We start from the raw sequence: 24,030 nt of genomic DNA on the forward strand, positions 1-24,030 counted from the left end.
TGTTAAAGCATCTGAATCTCTGAATGATGTTTAATTAAAACGTTGTCTCTATTTTGGCCTTAGGAAACCTAGAAAACTGCCAGGACTCATCATCTCTGCGGGAAGAAATTTAAATTAATCCTCTTAAAGGCTATCACTCATATTGAAAGGATTAATGAGCAATGTAGATTTTGTTGATGATTTTCAAATGAGCAACAAAATAGGACTTATCTCACACACTGTAAAAATGATCTGAGAGGGTGGTGAGTACAGCTCAGTGGTAGAGTGTGCCCTTAGTATTCATGAGGTGCTGGGTTCAACCCTTAGGACCTCCATAAGTAAGTAAGTAAGTAAGTAAGTAAATAAATAAATAAATATATAATTCTCCCCACCCCCAAAAAAGCAAATCAAAAATAAATTTTTAAACAGATCTAGTAACAATTCTCATTAGACATGTTATCCTGTCCCTTCTTCCCTTGCTATGTCCTCTGGGAGTTACCCTTGGCTTTTCCTCTGCAGGGCGTTCTGTTTCTCTGTTCTCCCCCTCAAAACCCCAGTACCTCCCCTCAGTACCTTTTCCTGAAGTGTTAATCACAACCTACTGCAGTTGTTAGCAGATAAAGAGCCATCGGAGAATGGAAGACTTTATCCTATTTTTTCTCCCAGTCTGATTCACTATTGGAGAACAGTGGCTTAGGCTAATTTGGTACACGTGGCATCCTTCCAACTTTCAGCCAAAAGTACTACTTTCTTTCTACTGACTCCCCTAGAACCCACACCAGAAAGACAAGCGGGTTCCATCAGATGTACGTGGGGCACCTACCTTGGCTCATCAAGAAAGCAGTTCCCAAGAGAATACGTAGGACCACAGCATCTCAGGGGATAAGAGTCAGAGGAGTTGGGGATGCTTGGGAATTGATGACTGAAACCAGGGATGGGACTGAATAGAAAGACAACAGGCTCACAAGTGGATGTCCAGGGCTCCAGGTCCCAGACATGTCACCCCTTTGGGCCGTGTATTGGCATCCCTGTAGGGTGGACAGTAGCCTGAAAGACCTAAAATCCCTTGTAGCCTTTCTCAATCTGAGCACACAAAAAATTACTTGAGTGGCTATTTTCTCTAATCTCCCAAAAATGGTATATAAGTAGTATTAGATGCAATGGAAATAAGCTAATTCGTTACAGGCAACGGGTGTTTGGGGTCAGTGGTTCTCAGCATTAGGGAATATAGAAACCACCTTCACGGTTTATGAAAACAGAAACAGCTAGACTCAACCTCCATATAGTTTCTGATTCAAAAAGTATAGAGTAGAGCCTGAAAATGTGCATTTTTAACAAATTTCCAGCTATTACTGTGCTCCTAGTCCGGGACCACACTTTGAAAACCACCACTTTAAGGCATTAAAGGATAATTCTCTTGGAGACTTCCGGTTGACAAAGATCTAACTGGGTTAAATTTTGTACAGTTTCTCTTTTATGTATACCCTTTCTGACCAGTGATTTCAATGGCATTTCTTTTATATTGAAGGCTCTGAATGTGGCATTTAGAAGCCATTATGAAAAATTAAGCAGACCTTAGCACTGTATAAAATTTTCCCTTGAGATTGATTTTCAGTTTCCCCCCACAAAGTACATTTATCAAAGTAAACTTAACACCAAAATAACTGAACAGATGATTCATATTTGAAAGTAAAGTAGCTTTGAAATATAACACAAGTAGCACTATTTACAGTAGCCAAGACATGGAAACAACCTAAATGTCCATCGACAGATGACTGGCTAAAGAAGTTGTGGTATATTTACACAATGGAATACTACTCAGCCATAAAAAATAGTAAAATAACATCATTTGCAGCAACATGGATGGCCCTGGAGAATGTCATTCTAAGTGAAATAAGCAAGAAAGAGAATGAAAAATACCATATGATATCATTTATACATGGAATCTTAAAGAAAAGACAAATGAACTTATTTACAAAACAGAAACAGACTCACAGACATAGAAAACAAACTTACCAGGGGGCAGGGGGTTAGGAAGGGAAAAACGGGGAGTTTGAGATTTGCAGATACGGATCAGTATATATGAAATAGATAAACAAGTTTATACTGTACAGCACAGGGAACTGTATTTGATATCTTGTAGTAGCTTATGGTGAAAAAGAATATGAAATGAATATATGCATGTTCATATATGACTGAAGCATTATGCTGTACACCAGAAATTGATACAACATTGTAAACTGACTATGCTTCAATTAAAAAAACTGAAAAAAAAGAAAGAAATATAACACAACCTTGGCTACTACATCATACAGGTATATTGATTCTTCAATCAATTTTAATTAACTTCCAATAATATACAGGGGACACATCAAATGCCAGAGCACAGAAACACAGGGTACGTTTCCTGCCATGACACAGCAGGAACAAGACACACTGAGCATATAGATACCTCCGACAAAGAAGCAGCATTTTAATGGCGCTCACTGAAAAGGCTGTCTGACTTTGTAAGGCGAAATACAACTTAAAAGGAAAAAAAAAGGCTTCCTAGCACAAGAGAAAAAAAAAAAAAAGAGAAGAGGGACACTCCCCGTTTCCTTTTTCTTAAAGCATTTACTTTAGAACTCTTATATTTGCAAATTATTTTTTGGCCTTTTTGAGATACATGTAAATTTTTTTAAGTTAAATAAGTCTTTTTGCCAGTTTTACAACCCAGGAATGTTTTTCTCAAGGATTTGGAAGCCATCTCTTTAAAATACAGTCATTAAGAAAGATAGCTTCTCTATCTCTCAGTTGCCATAGAAGTGTAAGATCCTAACTCTGGCAGGGCGCCTGGCTCCATGATGCAAAACCACCTCTGTGGTAAGGAACAATTTTTCTTTGGATAAAGGCAATTAACAAACACAGATGACCACCCAAATAATCAGATGAATTTGGAATGAACTATGTATGACAAATGGCGCTGTCAAGTCTTCTCGACTAGCTATCATTTCTCTCCAGAAAATGCACATAATGGGTTATAGCTGCTTGTCTAGACAAAAGGAAGAGATTTCTCTCTGTCTTTGCAACCTCTGTAGCACAGAGCCTATGATGTCCATTGTAGTCTGAGTCAATGTCTGTTCAATAATAACGCTGCTTTCTGTCTTTCCTATATATTTTGGGGAGGAATTTTTGCATTGGCAGGAGATTTTATTCTTAACTATCCTTCCCCTAAAGTTCACGGTAGGGAAATAACATTTCTCATAAGGTATATGTCAGATGAGAGAAAGTCTCCTCAAGAGAAGACCTTGAAGATGGGATAGGATGTTGATGGAGGAGAAGAGGGAAGGAGGTATTTCAGGCATAAAAGATAACCCAAGCAGAGGCTAAAGTGGCACAATGCAAAAATATCAAGGGAGAGTGGGGAAATCAGCTTAGCTAGAGTGGAGGGAGGACTGCTCACTCGAATAGCTAGAGACTTAGGAGGAAGTGTCCCGAGTTCAATGCCAAAGCATTTGTCTTGTCTTTGAGCTTGTAAGCAAAGCATTCATGATTAACAGGACTCTCCAAAAGCATCCAAGCATCAAGCAAAAATAAAGGACTTGATGTAAACTTCATCAAAATCAAAGGAAAAATGTTCTTTCAGTAGGAATGGCCCAGTCTTGGGATTTCATTTAGAAAGCCAAACAATCTTTGAAAGAAGAGATCAAGTTGGCAGACTAGGAGGATGCTGGGCTCACCTCTCCTCACAAACACATCAAAACTACAACTACATATAGACAGACTCGATGAAACCGACCTGGGAACTAGCAAGATGGCTCTTCCACAACCAAGGCCATAAAGAAAGATCCACATGGAGTCTGGTAGGAAGGGAGAAGTGATCCGGTTGACATGCACCCCTACTGGGGTGCCCAGAAGAGATGGGATATCACAGACTCAGCAATCCTCCCTGGGAGGAGAAGTGTTCTAGTCACATGTTAGGTATCCAAGGTTTGGGGTTCAACAACTGGAAAACAAGCTCCCTTAACTGGTTTGAAAACCAATGGGGCTTAACTGCAGGGCTGTAGGAGACTGAGCTCTGCTCTCAAAAAGCACATGCACAGACTTGCCTGCTCCCAATCACAGCATGGAGGCAGAAGACTGAAAACCGCCTGGGTCTCTGAATGGCTTGCCAGGACCACCCAGCATGCTTCCCCAGCCCATACCCGGCTCTGTCTCCAGCCCGTCTTGGTGCTGCTCCCCACTAAGGCAGAGGCAGGCGTTGCCAACAAGAGTGTGAACACTTGGAGGGAATAGAGCCGGCTCAGAGTCCTAGACCTGCCTCTGACCAGGTGGAGGTAGCCACCACCAGTGCATATGCATCAGTGCCCACACTCAAGAGGGAGTGAAACTAGCTCCAGTGCAGAAACTGCCATCACCTGCCTACATGTTCCTGAGCACACTTAGGAGACAGCACAACCAGCTCAGTAGTGTGGCACCAACACCGCCAGCCCCAACCCAATCTCTAACCAAGGCACAAACACCAGGAAAATAGTGAAACCAGCCCCGAAATGCATCCGCAAGTCCTCAGGTTCCAGCTACACCCCCAAACAAGGCTGAGACTGCCATCAAACCCAGGTGAAACCCAGCTCCCTCAGGGCTCCTACTCTAGGTCCCCAGGCCCGACCCTGCCCCCAATACAGCAGTGACAGTCATTGATAATAGGAGAAGCCCCAGATTACACCTGGCTCTGGCTCTTGCCCCTCCAACCTAGCCCTACCACCCACCAAGGTGGTGGCCACCAGCACATCCTGGAGAAAAAAAAGCCCATGCTCACTTCAGATCCAGCTCCCCACCAAGGCCACTGGGCACATTCAGACTACATAGGAATGTTCCCACAAAAGGACATGCCTTCAAAACCAGGATAAGTGACTGTTTCACCTAAACTCATAAAGACAGAAAAAGTTAAACAAAATGAGAAAGCAGAGGAATATGTTTTCAATGAAAGAACAGGGGGAAAAACTTGAAAAAAAACCCTAATGAAATAGAGATAAATAATTTACCTAATAAAGAGTTCAAAGCAACAGTAATAACTGTAACTGAATCTGCAAAAAGAATAGATGAAAATAGTGAGAATTTTAAGACAGAAGTAGAAAATATAAAAAAGAACCAGTCACAGCTGAAGAATACAATAACTGAAATGAAAAATACATTAGAGGGAATTAACAGCAGATTAGGAGTCACAGAAGAATGCATAAGTTATCTGGAAGATAGAAAAATGGAAATGATCTAGTCAGATCACCAAAAAGAAAAACAAATTTTAAAAAATGAGAATAGTTTAAGGGAGATTCTACATATGATGAAAGTATGGCTGAAAATTTCTTGAACCTGAATAAGGAAACAGATATCCAAGTCCAGGAAGCATACAGAGTCCAAAATAAGTTGAACCCAAAGAGAGCCACACCAAGATATATAATAATTAACATGGCAAAAGATAATGTCAAAGGCAGCAAAAGGAAAACAAATAGTTACAAAGAAACCCCCATAAGGCTATTAGCTGATTTTCAGCAGAAAGTTTGCAAGCCAGAAGGGAGTGGCATGATATATCAGAAGTTCTGAAAGGAAAAAAACCTACAAACTCTGATATTCAGCCCAGCAAACTCATCATTTAGAATTCAAGAAGAGATAAAGAGTTTCTCAGACAAGCAAGAAATAAAAGTTTATCAATATTAAACAATCTTACAAGAAGTGTTAAAGTGTCTTCTTTAAGAGAAAAAGAAAAACCTGCAAGACATAAGAAATCATAGGAAGGGAAAATCCAATTGGTAAAGCCAAATATATTGTAAAGGCTGTGGATCGCAAACTTATATAAGTTAGTCCAAAGGTTAAAGACAAAAGTTATAAAATAAACTATAACTACAATAAATAGTTAAGACATAGACATGAAAATGTAAAATATAACATCAAAAACACAAAAAGCTTGAGAGGGGAGTAAAAAATACAGAGCTTTTAGAATGTTTGAAATTAAATGACTATCAGTTTAAAACAAGTAGATATAGTTATTGGTCAACATACATGAACCCCCATGGTAACCACAAATCAAAAACCTACAATAGACACACAAAAACTAGACAGACAGAAACACAAACAAATCACTAAAGAAAATCATCAAACCATAAGGGAAGAGACTAAAAGAAGAAGAAAATAATAGAGAAGGACTACAAAACCAACCAGGAAACAAGTAATAAATTGGCAGTAAGTACATACCTATCAATAATTACTTTAAATGTAAATGGACTAAATGCTCCAATCAAAAGGCATAGGGTGGCTGAATGGATTAAAAAAAAAAAAAAGCCAGGATCCATCTAGAGACTCAGTTCAGAGCTAAAGATACACACAGACTAAAAGTGAGGGGATGGAAAAAAGATATCCCATGCAAATGTAAATAAAAGGAAAGCTGAGGTAGCAACACTCATATCATACAAAGTGGACTTTAAAACAAAGCCTGCAACAAAAGACAAATAAGGGCATTAAATAATAATAGAAGGATCAATACTAGAATAGGATATAATGTTCATAAATACTGAATATGTAAAGCAGATATTAACAGACATATTACAATGATACACATATCAGTGTAGTACATATTAGTATATGTGTATATACATGTAGTGTTAGTATAATATAGTATATTATTGGTTTGGTGTAGTATTAGTTTGGTGTAGTATAGTAGCAATAATAATTTAACCAGGGGTCTTTAACTGCCACCCCCCTCAACACTTACATCAATGGACAGATCATCCAAACAGAAAAGCAATAAAAAAGTAGTAGTCTTAAATGACATATTAGACTAGTTGGACTTAATAGACATCTTCAGGACATTTCATCCGAAACTAGAATATACATTCTTTTCAAATGCACATGAAACAATCTCTGGGATAGATCACATACTAGGCCACAAAACAAGTCTTAACAAATTTAAGAGGGTAGAAATTAGATCAAGCATCTTTCTCACCACAATGGTATGAAACTAGAAATTAATTATAGGAAGAAAGATGAGGAAAACACAAAAAAGTAGAGACTAAACAATATGCTACTAAAAAAGAAAAAAGTTCAATGAAGAAAACAAAAAGGAAATCAGAAAATACCTGAAGACAAACAAAAATAAAAACACAACGTTCCAAAATCTGTAGGCCGTTGCAAAGCTGTTCTAAGCAGGAACTTCACAGCAATATAGGCCTACCTCAAAACAAACAAATAAACAAACCAACCTCAAACACCTAATCTCCCATCTAAAGGTATTAGAAAAAGAAGAAGAAAGCCCAAAGCCAATAAAAGGAAGGGAATAATAAAGATCAGAGCATAAATAAATAAAATAGAGGTAGAAAAGGTCAATGAAACCAAAAGCCGGTTTTGAAAAGATAAACAAAGTTGACAAGCCTGCAGCCAGCCTCACTAAGAAAAAAACAGAGAGGACCCCCATAAAACAAAATAAGAAATGAAAGAGGAAAAATTACAACCAATATCACAGAAATAAACTAACAATTATAAGAGAACACTATGAACAGTTACATGGCAACAACTAGGACAAACTAGAAGAAACGGATAAATTCCTAGAAACATAACAGTTCTTCAAGACTGAATCAGGAAGAAACAGATCATCTGAGCAGACCAATTGCTAGTATTGAAATTCAGTCAATAATTTTTTTAAAACTTCCAACAAATGAAAATCTAGAACTGGACTTCACAGGAGAATTTTACCACAGATTTAAAGAACAGTTAATTCCTGTCCTTCTCAAACTATTTCCAAAAAATGAAGAGAAGGGAACACACCCAAATTCATTCTACGAGGCCACAACCAGACAAAATCACAGACATAGTAAACGATCATAGGGTTACCAGGGGAAAGGGGGTGGGAAGGGATAAATTAGGGAGTTTGAGACTTGTAAATGTTAGCTACTACATATAAACATGTAGTACATGACAATCCTTAAAACTTAAACCTCATAAAAAATTTCCCAATCATGTGGTATTCATTAACTCCCAACTACGAAATTTGAAGAAATTAGTGCACTTAAAAAGTTTGCCTCTAACCATCTTCCAAATTGCCTCCAAATATTTATTTGCATTTTAATCTAAGATCACGTTTGATATTGGCATTCTGTTCTATGTCTTCATACCTACATTTGTCTAGTGTTGATTGCATATTTTAAAAGAATCAGCAATATCCTTTCAACTCATGATTCTTTACCATGAGTCCTTTTTAAAATTTTTTTCCCTTAGTTGCGTGCTTCTTTTAATCACTTTTCAAAGGCTTATCTTCATAAAAGCTTATAAATGCTTTATATCTTGAGTCTTTGCCTGTTTGAGAAAAACTTTTTTTTTTTAATTGAAGTACAGTCAGTTACAATGTGTCAGTTTCTGGTGTACAGCACAATGTCCCAGTCATGCAAATACATATGTGCATTTACATATTCTTTTTCATTAAAGGTTATTACAGGCTATTGAATATATAGTTCTCTGTGCTATACAGAAGAAATTTGTTTTTTATCTATTTTTATATATCGTGGTTATCAAAAAATAATTTTAAAAAGGGGGGAAGGCTGATCAATAAAACCAGAGTCTGATTCTTTGAACAGAATAATAAACTGGACAAAAATTTTGTCAGTCTGATAACAATGACAAGAGGAAGGCCATAGAGATAAATCCTGGAGTTGAGAGAGTGAGGCTACACACAGGAATGAGGTTAGAAATTAAAGATTACTGTGAATGGCTTCATGCAATAATCATTAACATATCTGACCAATTAGAATCTCTGTCTCACATTCCGTCTTGACGCAATGAGAAGCTTATGTGGGGAGAGTAAAAGAGAACTGGATATTTTTAGATTCTAAATAAATAAATAAACAAACATTAACCAAAAATGGAGACTACATAGGAATGTAAACTGCCAAAACAATCATAAGTAGAGGAAAACCTTAATAAACCAGTAATATTAAAACAAACTGCTTACTGTACAGGAAACTTACCATAATAAAAGTTGTCAAAAAATAAAATAAAATAAAACTGCATTAAGTTCTCAAAGATGTATCCCTGAAACAGCCACCACACCCAGAGAGTATTATGAATGAATGGAATTAATCATTAGAAAATTCCTATGTCAATTGTTCAAGAGCATAGAAAATTACAGAAACTATCTAATTTATTCTACAGTGTTAACATGACACTGTTTTTTGTTTGTTCAGTTTGGGGGTGGTGGGGGACGAGGTAATTAGGTTTATTAACTTTTTTTTAATGAAGGTACTGGGGATTGAACCCAGGATTTCGTGCACACTCTACCACTGAGCTATGCCCTCCCCTCCATGACCCTGATTTTAAAAAAACAAAGTTGAGAGGAAGGAAGGGAAGAGGGAAAGAGAAGGAGGGCTGGAGGGACAATATGGAAAGAGGTGAAGCAAAGCAAGGAAAGGAAACAGCTATGGGCCATTTTCATTCATAAATGTCAAGTTTTGCTGTATAAGGCAGTTAATTTACTGACAGGTCAGATGCCGTCCTCTGGACTCTGGAGGGTGGGTCTAAAGCAGCCCATCCTAGCGTCTGTGAGCCCTGCCCTTAAGCTGTGGCTGCTCTGAGTTCTCAGCTGGTGCCTCTGTCCAGGGAGTCTCTCCAGCCTCCCCTCCCCACCACCGGTTAGAACTCCAATGCTTTGTGACTTGAGAAAATTCCATGTAGCACACAAACCCACAATGAGCCTTCCGCTTCGGTCCTCACGGCTGTGTCAGCCCAGATTAACATTCAGCCAAAGGCTCGAGAGATTGCTAGAGACTTCAGGAGAGACCCTTCTCTGTACCGCGTCCTTCTGTTTCTCGGGTGCACACCAGAGCCACGTCAGCAGCTCACTGGTCTCCGGGATCCACTTTCTCCTGCTACTGTTTGGAAAAGCTTCCAATGCAGACAGCTGGAGCTAATGTGCAGGTCGCCGGGTATTTTCTATTCCCTTGAGGATTACAGCCGTTCATACTGTTTAATGCTGGAAAACGCTTGCGGCATATGTTTTGGCCAGTTTTATGGCTGTTTACAGAAAGAAGACGGTACAATATCTGTCACTCCATCATGATCAGAAACCATGTGGATGCATGAGAAGTCCATGTGCCATTTTCAGATTTAATGGTAGTGCAGTGGAGAATATTCTTAGGATTCCTACACTTCTGTTTTATCTATAGTTATGTCTCCAGTTTTATTTTTGTGACAGATTGTTTTTCAAAACTGACCAAAGCAGTATTTTCAGCTTCAGATGCTCTTCGTTTGACACTCCCATCAAGTGGTAATGAATCTGGACAGGACTTTGTGACTGCCTTGATAAACAGGATGCAGTGTAGCTTCCAAGGATGGAGCAAGACATCTTCTAGTGGAGCCCTAGACACTGTGGTGCAGAGCCAGGCTCTCATGGTACCCAGTCCATATTCCCATCCACAGAATCTGTGAGCATAATAAACAGCTTTCACACTCCAAGATTTAGGGATCATTTATTACTCAGTCACAGTAACTGGAAAAACTTCTGAATATTCCCTAATTGGACATGTTTTAGAAAAATTCTCTTGATTTATATCTTTGAATGCTTTTTCAATCATGGTGGAGAAATTCTTGAAATCACTCTTTCTTTTTCCTGACTCAGAAAACCACATGGCAACTCACATAACTCTAGTCAGTCCCCTTGAGGCTTAGTTAATTCATGCCAGGTGGTTTGAGTTTTCTTTTATGGTTTTCCTTAGAAAAGTACATTCTCACATGATTTGGAGTAGGGGTGGGGGAAGACCCATGAGAGAACAACATGCTTTTCTCCTCTCCTTCTACCTAGGTACATAGTTACAGTTAAAAGGATGCTTATATTTTCATTGCTTAAAGACTTAAATATAAGATAGGACACCATAAATCTAGACGAGAACATAGGCAAAACACTCCCTGACATAAATCGTAGCAATGTTTTCCAAGAGCAGTCTGCCAAATCAATAGAAACAAAAGCAAAAATAAACAGTTGGGACCTAATCAAACTTATAAGCCTTTCCACAGAACAGGAAACCATAAACAAAATAAAAAGACAACCTGCAGACTGCGAAAAAATATTTGCAAATGATGCAACTGGCAAGGAATTAATTTCCAAAATATACAAACAGCTCATACAATTCAAGAACAAAAAATGAAAGGACCCAATCAAAAATGGGTAGAAGACCTAAGTAGGCATTTCTCCAAAGAAGACACACAGATGGCCAGCAGGCACATGAAAAGATGCTCAATATCACAAATTATCAAAGAAATGCAAATCAAAACTACAATGAGGTATCAACTCACACCAGTCAGAATGGCCGTCATTAAAGTCTACAAATAATAAATGCTAGAGAGAGTGTGGAGAAAAGGGAACCCTCCTACACTACTGGTGGAAATATAAATTGGTGCAGTCACTATGGAAAACTGTAAGGAGAGTCCTTAGAAACCTAAAAATAGAGTTACCATATGATCCAACAATCCCACTCCTGGCCATATATCCAGAGAAAATTCTAATTCAAAAAGATACATGCACCCCAATGTTCATAGCAGCATTATTTATAGTAGCCAAAGCATGGAAACAACCTAAATGTTCATCAACAAATGACTGGATAAAGATGGGGTACATTTATACAATGGAATACTACTCAGCCATAAAAAAGAATGAAATAATGCCATTTGCAGCAATATGGATGGGCCTAGAAATGATCACGCTAAGTGAAGTAAGCCAAAAAGAGAAAGAAAAATATCACATGGTGCCACATATATGTAGAATCTAAATAAATGACACAAATGAACTTATTTACAAAATAGAAACAGACTAACAGACATAGAAAACAAACTTATCAAAGGGGAAAGGGAGTGGGAAAGGATAAATTGGGAGTTTGGGATTAGCAGATACAAACTACTAGATAAAAAACAGATAAACAACAAGGTCCTACTGTATAGCACAGGGAACTATATTCTTGTAATAACATATAATGAAAAAGAATACATATATGTGAATGACTGAATCACTATGCTGTACACCAGAAACTAACACATGGTCAATCAACTATACTTCAATTTTAAAAAGGGATGCCTATATTTTATTAAGATATGCTGATAATATTTTAAGATAAAAGCTATCCTCTTATATGTATCACCTGTAGAGTAGAAGTTTGGAGAAGCAGTCACCAAGGTAGTATGAGGGGTACTAACTATCAAGGTAGTAAGAATCAAATGAGACTCTAATTTTGATTATTCAGAGTCAGGGTGTCAAAGAAGAGGTTTCCTAGTAGTAGATTTTAGATGACACCATCAGAAGAAGGGGCCTGGGAGGGAGGAAGTCCACAGTGCTCTGTGGCATGTGTGCCATTTTCACAAAACAAGAGGATCCTTACTTTCCGGTGATTTTGCGGGGAAGATATGACCAAAGAACTCTTGGGATGATGGTTTAAGATGTCGAGAAACTGGTCTGAAGAACTGTAACTGATCCACAGACAGAAACAGAAGTAAGGACAGAAATTTGGAGTTTAGTCAGTGTTTGAGACTTTGGTTCCAGAAACCCAACTGTATTCACTCCTTCCAAGGGACACAGGAGAAAATGACTTCGTATTATTGCCGTAAGTCATCGTTTTGAGTTTCACTTTTGTTTCTTACATCCAAGAGAGGCTTGACTAAGCACCAGTGACAAGGGACTTGTCTACACTTGAACTAGAGATTTTTTAAAGAAGGAGTTTTGAGTCTAAAAAAATCCATTCAGCCACCTTCACTGTGGACTACAGAATTTAACTCATTTACATTTAAAATAATGACTGATAAGTGAAAACTTACTGTTGCTGTCTTTGTTGTTTTCTGGTTCTTTTGCAGTTCTTTTATTCCTTCTTTCCTCTTGCTGTCTTCTTTTGATGATTTTTCTGTAGTGATATGCTTTGAATTCCTTTCTTTCTCTTTTGTGTATCTACTATTGGTTGCTATTGGTTACCATGAGACTTACACAGAACAGTCTGTTTCACACTGGTAACAACTTGACTTCAGTCACATTACAAACTCTACCCCTTTAATCCCCACCACCACATTTTATGTTTTTGATACCACAATTTACATATTTTATATTGTGTATTCGCTACTAGTTATTTTTAATGTTTTTGTCTTTTAACCTTTTGACTACGGTTAAGTGACTTACACCCCACCTTTGCAGTATGAGAATATTCTGAGTTTGACTATATACTTACCTTTAACATGAGTTTTATACTTCATATGTTTTCATGTTACTAGTTAGTGCCCTTCCATTTCATGAAGAACTCCTTTTAAAATTCCTTGTAAGGGAAGTCTCATGGTGATGAACTTCCTCAGCTTTTGTTTATCTGGGAAAATCTTTCTCTCTCCTTCACTGAAGAACAGCTTTGCCAGGTAAAGTACTCTTGGTTGGCAAGTTTTTTTTTTCTTTCAGCACTCTGAATATACCATCCCATTATCCCCTGGCTGCAAAAGTTTTTGCAGAGAAAAGTGCTGGTAGCCTTAGGAGGGCTCCTTTGTAAGTAATGAATTTCTTTTCTTTGCTGCTTTCAAAATTCTCTCATTGATCTTTATCAGTTTTATTATAATGTATCCCCATGAAGTCCTCTTTGGGTTGTATCTGTGTGGGGACTTATTAGCTTTCTGTACCTGGACATTCACATCTCTCCCCAGACTTAGGAAGTTTTCAGCAACTATTTCTTTAAATAGCCTTTCTGCTCCTTTCTGTCTTCTCCTGAGATGCCCATAATTCAAATGTCTTTCTTGATGGTGTCTCATAATTCACATAGGCTTGCTTCACTCTTCTCCATTCTTTTTTCTCTTCAGACTGTCTTGTCTTCAGGATGACAGATTCTTACTTCTGCTTGCTCCAGTCTGCTGTTGACGCTCTCTGTTGCATTTTTCCATTTCATCATACTCTTCGGTTCCAGAATTTCCATTTGTTCTTCTTTATGAATTCTGCTCTCTGTTGAACTTCTCATTTTGATTACGTATTGTTTTCTAGATTTCATTGAGTTGTATATCTGTGTTCTCTTGTAGTTTGCTGAGCTTCCATAAAAAATTTTCTTTTTCTTTTTTTTTTCTGGTCAGGTAATTTGTAGATCTCCATTTCTTTTGGGTCAGTTACTGAAAAATTATTGTGTTCCTTTGGTGGTGCTTGAGATGTGGGCAAGCAGCAAGCAGTCAGGGAGCCAGGCTCTGGAGTCATGCCTGCATGGAGAGAGAGCAGCTCTGGGGCCAGGGGTACTGGTTAGCCCACAGCAGCAGTGGCCCCAGCACCTGAGATGTGGGTGTGCACAGAGCAACCTTGGAGTCAGGCTCTGGAGCATGGCCTTATGCCTGTGGATACACGGGGCCAGAGTCTGAAATGTGGGCACATGTGGAGGAGCTGGGGGTCCGAGGTCTGGGTGTGCCTGGGGCTGGGAGGGCAGGCAGTCCTAGACCCACAGCAGCACAACGGCTGCTCCTCCTGAGGGATGCATAGCTGCATCTCCCCCCCCAGGGGTCCACAGCAGCTCTGGCTCCTGGTACCTCAGTGGCAAAAGCCACTGCGGTCCATGCTGGTGAACAGTACGGGGTCCTCTGCTGTGAAAGTTGTCAGGAATCTGCAGCTGTCACCGGGACTGTGAGATCTTCTGTGGTAGAGGCTGCCAGGGTCCTCTGCAGAGCAGGCCACTAGGGAGGTGGCAGCACACAGCACCTGTCACATGGCTAATCCTGACATCCCTTGGTCTTTTTCTTTGCTCCTTGTCATTGCCAAACATCTTAACCAATGTAATCTCCTCAGCTGTCTTTTCTGTGCATTTCTGCATTTTTCGTGCCACTGTATTACTGTAGGTTCTTAATTGGACTTCTGAGCCTTTCCAGGGTTATTTTTGTTCATGGATAGCTGTCTAATTGTTGTTTCGGGGAGGGAAGATGAAGGCTGGTCTATACTACTCTGCCATCCTGCTGACCAGGATGATTTTTTTCAATATAACACCAAAAGCTCAGGCATCAAAAGCAAAAATAAACAAGAGGGACCACATCAAGCTAAAAAGCTTTTACTCAGCAAGGGAAAACAATCAACAAAATGAAAAGGCAACCATGAGTGGGAGAAATATTTGCAAACCATATATCTAATAAGAGGTTAATATCTAAAAAATATAAGAAACTCATACAACTCAATAGCAGGGAAAAAAAAAAAACCTGATTGCAAAATGAGCAAAAGACCTACACAGGCATTTTTCCAAAGATGACATACAAATGGCCAAGGTACATGAAAAGATGAAACATCACTAATCAACAGGGAAATGTTCATCAAAACCACAATGAGATATCACCTCGTACCTGGTAGGACGGCTATTATCAAAAAGACAAGAGGTAACAGATGGCGAGGATGTAGAGAAAAAGAAACCCTTGTACACTATTGGTGGAAATGTAAATTGACACAGCCACTGCGGAAAACAGTACAGAGGTTCCTCAAAAAAATAAAAATAAAAAATAGAACTACGACATGATCCAGCAATTCCACTTGTGGGTATATATCCAAAGGAATTGAAAGCGGTCTTTTGAAGAGATATCTGTGCTCTCAGATTCAGTATAGCATTCTTTGCAGTAGCTAAAATGTAAAAATGATCCAAGTGTCCGCTGACAGGTATTGAATGAAATCATGGCTACGTATATACAGTGGGATATTATTCAGCCTTTAAAAAGATGGATATCGTGCCATTTACAAGATGGATTAACCTGGGGGACATGATGCAAGGGAAACCAGCCAGACGTAGAAAGAAAAATACTGCATGATCTCACTTTTATGTGGAATCTAAAAACGTCAAAGACCCAGAAAAAGAGAAGAGAACAGTGGTCACCAGGGACAGGGAGGTGGGTGAAACGCAGAGATGTTGGTCAAAGGATAAAAGTTACAATTAAGTGGGATGAATGAGTTTAGAGATACTGGAGATACTATAACGTACAGCATAAGGACTATAGTCAATAATATTATACTGTATACTGGAAATTTGCTAACATAGATTTCAGGTGCTCTCACTACACACCAAAAAAATGGTAACTATGTGAACAAATGAGAGCAAGGATTTTTTTTCTTTTCTTATCTTTTTTTAACTAGTATAGTCAGTTTACAATGTTGTGTTAATTTCCAATTTTTTTCTTATTCCACAGATGTATCCCAAGCTAATAGATGAGTTCTAAGCATAAAAGAACTCAGTAAGTGCTCAGTGAACATTTTTTGAACACACAGATATTACTTCTTACAAGTTTCTTTACACCTTTACGAGTTTCTCTATAAGCCCCTGTCCAGTTCTACGAGTCAAAACTAACTTATTTCTAAAAAACCTTTATGTTAAAATGAGATTGAACATGCTAACATCCCTCTGGAATTTCCCCTGAAGTAAGTGATTAAGAATTCAGGACTGGGACCCAGTCTGGGTTGTTCTCTTTTCTTTTCTTAATGGAAAGAATTCTGATGCAATTGCTGTGTTCCAATAAATGAGTAATATCATGCTTTTAAAATATCTCCACTCATAAGGCAAAAGGGAGGATTTGCTATCCCTTCCAAAGAAAGAGATTAACTCAGGCCAACACAGAATATGTTTCACGTCCTTAAACCAAGGGTCATATGAAGATACCATCAGTTCACGTGTACCAGATTTATGCTTCTAAGGAATTTCTGGATCACTATGATGCATAAAACAAACCAACCACATAAAACATCAATGTCCACTTGAATGAATACGCAGAAAGTAAGGAGCTATGAAAATATAACTGTGATGGCAGGATAGGACGTTATCAGCATCTGAGTTCTGCTTCCCAGGACCAGGAAAAGGGTTATAGGCTGGGGACCCCCAAGAAGCAGTCTCTGAAACAGAGCTAAGCACATAGGATATTTAACCTTAATACCTGTGGAAGGGAAGGAGAGGATGTCGAACGAGACAGAGAGAGAAGCTGGGCTGGGCTGCGGTCCCAGCAAAGGTCTCAGCCCGCCCCAAAGGCAGCTCTGGAGCTGGGATGGCCCCTTAAGAGTCATCCCAAGTCGTGGGGCTCACTTTATAGCTCAGTGCTAACCAGTCACTGAGGGATTCAGATTCTTCTTCAGCTGGGGAAATCCCCAGCCAAGGCTGACCCCGAGGGTCCCCTTCCAGGAGCCCTCAGAGCAGCACAGGGATACGGTATTCGTTCCTGATGGGGGATGTGAGGACGTCCCAGCCTCCACCACATCGCCATCTTGACTCCAGTGGGAATCGCCCCGTGCCTTTTTTCTTTCCAGTTGCACCACATAAGGGATAACCATTTATTTTTGCCTGTTTTTGAAGCTTAGATAAATGGTATCCTACTGTGTGCCTATTTTTGTCTTTCTCGCAAAAAATATGTTTTTAAGACTCAGCGCTGTTACTGAACTGTAACTCAGCTGCATGCGTTCATTTCCACCGCCGTGCACCTCGCTTTAATGCATCACAGCACCGTCACCTGGTTCCCTATTAGCGGACGCGTGGGCTGTGCACGACCTTGGGGTTTTAAATCGTGCTGCTCTGAGCATTGCTAATGAAGGTGGGTGTATCCTGGTGAGCATGCACCTGAGTCCCCAGGGAATAGGCTTAAGAGTAAAACGGCTGGTTCAGCGTATTTGTGTTTCCAAATTTACTAGGAAATGCTAAAAGTCTTTCTAACGCGCACTCCCAGCGGCCAGGTTTGAGAGCCTCCGTTACCATCCATCTTATCACGGAGGATGGGCGCGGTAACGCCGCACTCAAAACCCCCAACCTCCAAACCTCAGTGGCTTCCAACAACAAAGGTATTTCTCCCAATCGCATTTCACGTTCGTGTAAACTGTCACATGATCATGGCAGGACTGACTGATGGTGCAGGCTCTAACTGTAACACTGCTATTACTGTAGAAGTTTTAATTTCATGTCACCTACACACAGAGATTATTTCTTCCTTTCTAGTTCTTCTGCTCCTAAATGCTCTCTCAAATCTAACTGCATTGGTGTTTTACATATTTTGAGGCTGTATTATTAGGTGCACACAAATACATAACTTTTTTTACCATTAAGGAGTGATCCGAGGCCAGCCAGCTGACCTAAAAAGCTGGCAGCTGACGGCGGACATGTGAGCAAACTCAGCCACAACTTTTGCCAAATAATAATCACCCCAGACTTAGTGTCTTAAAACCGCTCATTAATTTGTGTTGGGCTCAGCTCGGCGGGTTCTTTTGTTCTCAGCTGAGGTTCTTTCTTTCAGTGACCAAAGATGAGAAATGGGATTTTTTTTTTTTTATGAAGAGTTTATTTTGCATGCAGAATTTAGAAAGAATATGGAGGGTCAAGAGGTGTTTCTCTCAACTCCTTTCTCCTCAGTCAGAAAAGACTGAGGCTCAGAAAATTGGATTCCCCTATGTAAGGTCACTAGGGAGGCTGGGGAGCAAACCAGGTGCTGAATTGAGGTGCCTCAGGCTTGGAAGTCCTGTAATGCCATAATACCAGCAGTGACTCCCAAGCTGTTTTCAATATACACCTTTGGAATTATTAAAAAATTAGAGGACTAATCAACCATGGCAAAATTAAACAAAGGAGAAATCCTGGGAGTCATGCTCAGTCAGGGAGCACTCGGGAAAAATCCTTGGATTCATTTATACACTTTGATAGATGCCTGGGAACCAAGTTCTGGGCCTACAGTCCTAAACCTTCTGATTTTCTAGGACCAACAAAAACCCTTATAGGGTTACAAGTACAAAGTGGTCAATTCACACAATGACCAAAACCCTTCAACATTGCAGAGTGAATCAAGCGGATGCCAAATCAGCCCCAAACACGTTTTAATTCTAATTGTAGGCCACCAACATATTCTTTGCGTGAGATTTGATGTGACTTGACCTTTCTGCATCTTAACACTTTCATCAGAAAAGTTAGTAACCCCCAAAGCAGTGCATGGTGATAATTAATGGACTAACAGATCCAAGGGGAGAAATTTAAAACATGTGACCCTTTCCCACTTGTCTGCTGAGGCACCGATGCCCTGGTGTCTGAAACAAATTCAAGAACATCTACAAAGCAGAGAATTTTTCTAGAGCAAGAGACCTGGAAGGAAAGTGCCAAGCACTGTTGGCGGGGGGAACATTTCTAACACTGTTTGGAGACAGGCAGAGAGTTAAAAAATCAGAACTGTGGGGATGCACCCCGCAGACCTGCCAGCACTGTACTCATCCAGCCTCAAGACCGAAGAAAGAGCCGGGAGTCAGCAACAGAGACATCAGCGAGTTAATGGGTGCAGGGATCTCACACGCCTGAAGCAAGGTCCTGGAGTGACCGCCCACCCGTGGCAATGGATGGCGGCAGAACATGGTGGCAGTCTTTGTGCCAGGGGGGCGGGGAGAGGGAGGTTACCATTATAAGGGGAACTGAAGTCAGGTGGCTCATCAGTTACCAGGGAAACCAGCAGGGGGCACGGCCCTCGCTGCCCCTTGGATAAGAAGAGTCACTAGCGGGAGGTGGGGGCAGGGGGTGACAAGTACACAGGAAGGTCAGTCCTGCGAGTAGGTGTAGGTGAGGCAGGCACTGGTCCAGCAGGGGATGTGCCAAGAGCAAGAGTACAGCCATCTTGGGTGGGCTGACCATACAAGACCCGAAAGGACATGTGTCAGCCCTGTACGTGGCAGGTCCAAGGTGAAAAGGCTCAGGGTCTAGAAGATGGAAGGCCAAAGGGTATAAATTGACAGCAAAAGGCAAAAAGAAAAGTGTGTACAAGGAAGCTTATAGGGGACAATGACTAATTCTTTTTTTGTTTTGTTTTGTTTTTTTCTTTCTTTTAACAGTCTTTTTTTAATTCTTAATTTTTATCGAAGTGTAATTGATTTACAACGTTAGCTTCAGTTTCGGGGTACAGCAAAGGATTCCATTATGTACATACATACGTGTATGTTTTTTCAGTTTCTTTTCCATTACGGTTCATTACAAGAAATTGGATATAGCTCCGTGTGCTGTGGGGAGGTCCTTGTTTATCTATTCCGTGTATAGTGATGTGTATCTGCTAATCCCAAGCTCCTAATCTGCCCCACCCCACCCAGTAACCATAGGTTTTCCATGTCCGTGAGTCTCTGAAAAACGATCATCAGAGGAGTTTTCAAACATGAAAACGAATATATGTATGTATCTGCATGACTGGGACATGGCGCTGTGCACCAGAGACTGACACATTGTAATTGTACTTCAGTTTAAAAAATAATAATTTTTTTTAAAAAAGAGGAGTTTTCACAGAGGCAATGAGTGCTGAGCTGGGATTTTGACACAGATCATGGGCCTGGGACATAGCAGGTGCCGATGAAATATTTTTCAAATAAATGAATTAAAGGCATTACTCACAGAAGTACCACCAAGGGCAAGAGCATGGATGGATGGAGTATGGAATTTCCAGGAAACTGCATTTATTGCTTTGTTGTTATTGCTCAAGGGGAAATCTGGAGGGGAAGAGCAGCTTCTGTCATCAGTGGGGCGAGAGACGGATACTGAGCCCAGATCCCTGCGGGCGTGTACACCGTAATCAGGCTTTTGAGTTGTCCTGTTAGATTTGGTCAGCTATGGAAATTTGGGAACAGACTGCAAAAGGACATTCCAGGGAGAGGCAGGGTGACGGACGTGGAGACGCCCCACCCGGATCCCCCTTCCATGAAGGACTTCTCGGCCCAGCCGCTGGGCCTGCTGTTGGCCGACAGCCTTCAGTGGTGCCCCCGCAGGAGCTGCCACAGCTGCAGAGCTGCCTCCCCCATGAGCATGCCTTCCTGGGGCAGCCCACATCCCCTGGCCATGGAGGCCGGGCAGACAGGCGCAACCATTCAGCCCACCTGGGGCAACTCCGAAAAGCCCTCTGCGCCGCAGAGCTCTCTGCAGGCTTGGCCAGGCTGCCGTTAGGATCGGCCTGCATCCCAGTCCAACTTCTGTTTCCGTCATCCCTGTTTCCCTCCCCGCCAGCCTTAGAGCCAGTCCAGAATCACCAGGGCTGGGAGGACAGCCTCTGAGGCCGACCATAAGGTAGAGCTCCTTTATGTCTGGCAGGAGACCCCTCCTTCGGTCTCAGCCCATCCTCCCTCCCCTGGAGGGAGAGTCACTCCCTGGAAGGGCTAAACCATTGCCTTGTAGACGCTGGGAGACCTGCAGGTGGCCTTCAGAAGCACTCCAAGGATGGGAACAGCCACCAACACCGTTGAATCTCTGCCTTTCAGTTCCCAACTCCTGGACATGGGAAGGGCAGGGGGCAGGGCAGGAATAACAAGTGGAAAATAGACCCCAGCTCAAATCACATGCCATCCTCAGGATGGGTAAGCCTAGCCCCTTTGTACCAGGGAGCTGAGGTCATGTGTAACACAGAAATGTATACACACCTGGCGTCATGAGCAGCTCTCCATGCACCAGCGAACACCAGCTCTCCCCTCCCCATCATGTAGATGCTTTAGCCAAAACAGGTTATGACATAGGATGTTAAAAAAAAAAAAAAGATAGTACTCTAGGCATTAGAAAAAGCCTGGATTATAACAAAATGATCAGGGAGAAAATATTATCAGTGACCTTTACTTCTTCCATGTGCATTTCTGTGTCTTATGAATTTATTACCATCGACACATAGTTATTCTTCTGAGCTCAGATAAAAATGACTGTCATAACAACAGAATAAAAATGTTAATGTTTCTGTGACCAAGTTTGTTCCCACTCCATCTACGGTGTCAGTGGGCTGAGGAGAGAATCAAAAAACGTTCTAGAATCACAGCTTTCATGACTGAACCAGGAACTTGCCAGAAAGCAAGCTCCTCTCTGGGTCCCTGGGGGCAGCCACCAGCTGCCAGTGATCTGTTGTGGACTGAATGTTTGTGTCCCCTTAAACTCGGAGCAAGTTGAAGCCCTAACTTCCAGTGTGACTGTATTTGGAGATAGGGCCTTTAGCAGGTAACTAAGGTTAAACGAGGCCATAAGGGTGGGGCCCTCACCCTATAGGATTAGTGTCCTTATAAGAAGAGACACCAGATGATCTCTGCCTCTCTCTCTCTACCCCCACCTCACCCCTTCCTCTCTCCCCACAGAAGAAAGCTATTTGAGAAGGCAGTTGTCCACAGTCCAGGAAAAGAGCTCTCACCAGGAAGCAAAGTGACTGACACCTTGATATCAGACTTCTAGCCTCCAAAACTGTGAAAAATAAATATCTGTTGTTTAAATCCCCTGGTCTGTGGTCTTTTGTTATGGCTGCCTGAGCCTACTAACACATGAAGGTACAGAGACCCCACACCAGGCCCCCTCGATACCCTGAAGCTCTAGAATGTTGCACAGTTCAGCTCTGCCCTGAAGCTGGGCCCAAGTTCAGAGGCTGGGGAGTGGAGCTGGGAGCCAGAGGAAGATCCTAAAAAATCACAGTTACCCTCGGTATTTATATTGCAACATGTTTCGTCCAGGGTGAATGTAGACCCCCTGCTTCATGTATGCATTGACGAGCTCGGCCTTACTTGTTAAATCACCAGGTTTTGAAGGACCCTTGTCAAGGTTGATGTCAAAGGATGCGTCTCCTGGCAAACTCATAGCTGTTCCTCTCCATCAATGGCTGTGTCACAAAGTAGAACACAGATTGCAGAGAGCTGGTATCACACATGGTCTCACATCAAATGATTTCTCAAGAATGCCTTTATTTTTACCCTGGGGAGTAAGGATGAGATTTCACATTAGCTGTCCCTTTTCCCAGACCCCCACTTCGACTAACACTTCCATGATCTCTAACAATAAAAAGGAAACTACATTTCAGTTCATTTCCAAATGAGATTCTATTTAACTGCTTACGTGGGTTTTTCATTTGCTACAACACCAAGAAAATTCCTGGGTCACGTTAGAGGTCAGGTTCAAGTCTCTTCTTCACTCGATTTGAAATCATTTAAATAACTTTTAGGAAAAGTTTCAGTTGCTTTTTTAAACGACTAGAATGCAGTCCTTTCTCAAATCATGGATCGTGTGGCTGGTCCCAGCCCTCGGTGGCAGGAAGGATTTCCCAGGGTTAGGAATCCAACCTCGGAGGTTGTAGCTTCAGCCCTTGGGCTCCATCACTCATTTGCTGTCTCAGCCAAGGGCATCTCGGTGTCTTCAGTTCTTAGAACAGAGGCAGCAGGGAGGAGGCTCTGCCTGCCTCTAGAGGAGGCTGGAGCACACCGGGTCTCGCACTCCTCCTTGGTCTCGAACAGGTTGGCGTTGCCCCCACAGCTACCACCCCAGAACGGTCGGCACCCCTGCTCCTCCTGGAGACAGCACCACCTGAGGACGTAGTCCCGGGACTCAGCTGCCGTGGGAGCCCCGGAGCAGGGACCTGCAACAACACGAGTGCAGACAGAGCTGGGTTTCCTGCCTGAGGCTGACTGGCAAGAACAACGGTTTGGAGTCTAGGACCCAAAATGAATCCTCAACTCATCCACAACTGGCTGTGGGACCTTGAGCAAGAAACTTATCCACCCTGAGCCCCAGTTTCCTCACCCGTAAAAGCAATATTTTTTGAAAAGCCCTACATCTCAAGTCTGTTGCAAGGGTCACAGAATCCACGTGAAAGGGGCTGTACAGTTGGAGTTGTCATTCTGCACAGGGTCTAGAACAGGGCAGATACACCAGACAAGGTACAAATGAGTGGATGAATGAATCAGTAATGCTTTCTGACACTGAGAACCCCTCACTTGCTTATTAAGCTTAATTCCCTCATTTTTTCAAACCATCTCAATCCATTGCCTAATCTCCAAACGTTCCAGCCTTCTAATGGTCTCAACAAATCCAGCAAGTTTATTATTTGTTGTACCCTGTTTTATAATTATTTATTGCACCCGGATACTTGCCTAACAAGTAATGATAGCCCTTGAAAGGAAGCCAAGATGTGCCTGGAAAATGAAAAACAGCACTGAGAAGCAGCAAGCTACAGCAAGAGCAAGATCTGGGCATGTGCCTGTTTTAAATTTTCAGTCAGACATGCATTTTCCCAGGTCCGTAACCTCTGCCTTCAGGGAGAACAGGTTTCTTTGAGCACACTGGGTGTCAGAGAAAAATA

The 24,030-nt window shown here is 41.3% G+C and overlaps 1 protein-coding gene across 1 annotated transcript in view; it reads right to left on the bottom strand.

Annotated features, from left to right (window-relative positions):
• Window positions 1–22,648: 22,648 nt before the first annotated feature.
• Window positions 22,649–24,030, bottom strand: part of LOC102545896 (collagen alpha-4(VI) chain-like) — a 98,492-nt gene continuing 97,110 nt past the window's right edge. The window contains exon 36 of the mRNA XM_072971330.1: window positions 22,649–23,307. Within this exon, the coding sequence (XP_072827431.1) occupies window positions 23,277–23,307 (31 nt within the window). The 3' untranslated portion in view covers window positions 22,649–23,276. The remainder of the gene's footprint in view (window positions 23,308–24,030) is intronic.

The sequence above is a fragment of the Vicugna pacos genome, chromosome 1, assembly GCF_048564905.1.
Source record: "Vicugna pacos chromosome 1, VicPac4, whole genome shotgun sequence".
NCBI lineage: Eukaryota > Metazoa > Chordata > Mammalia > Artiodactyla > Camelidae > Vicugna > Vicugna pacos.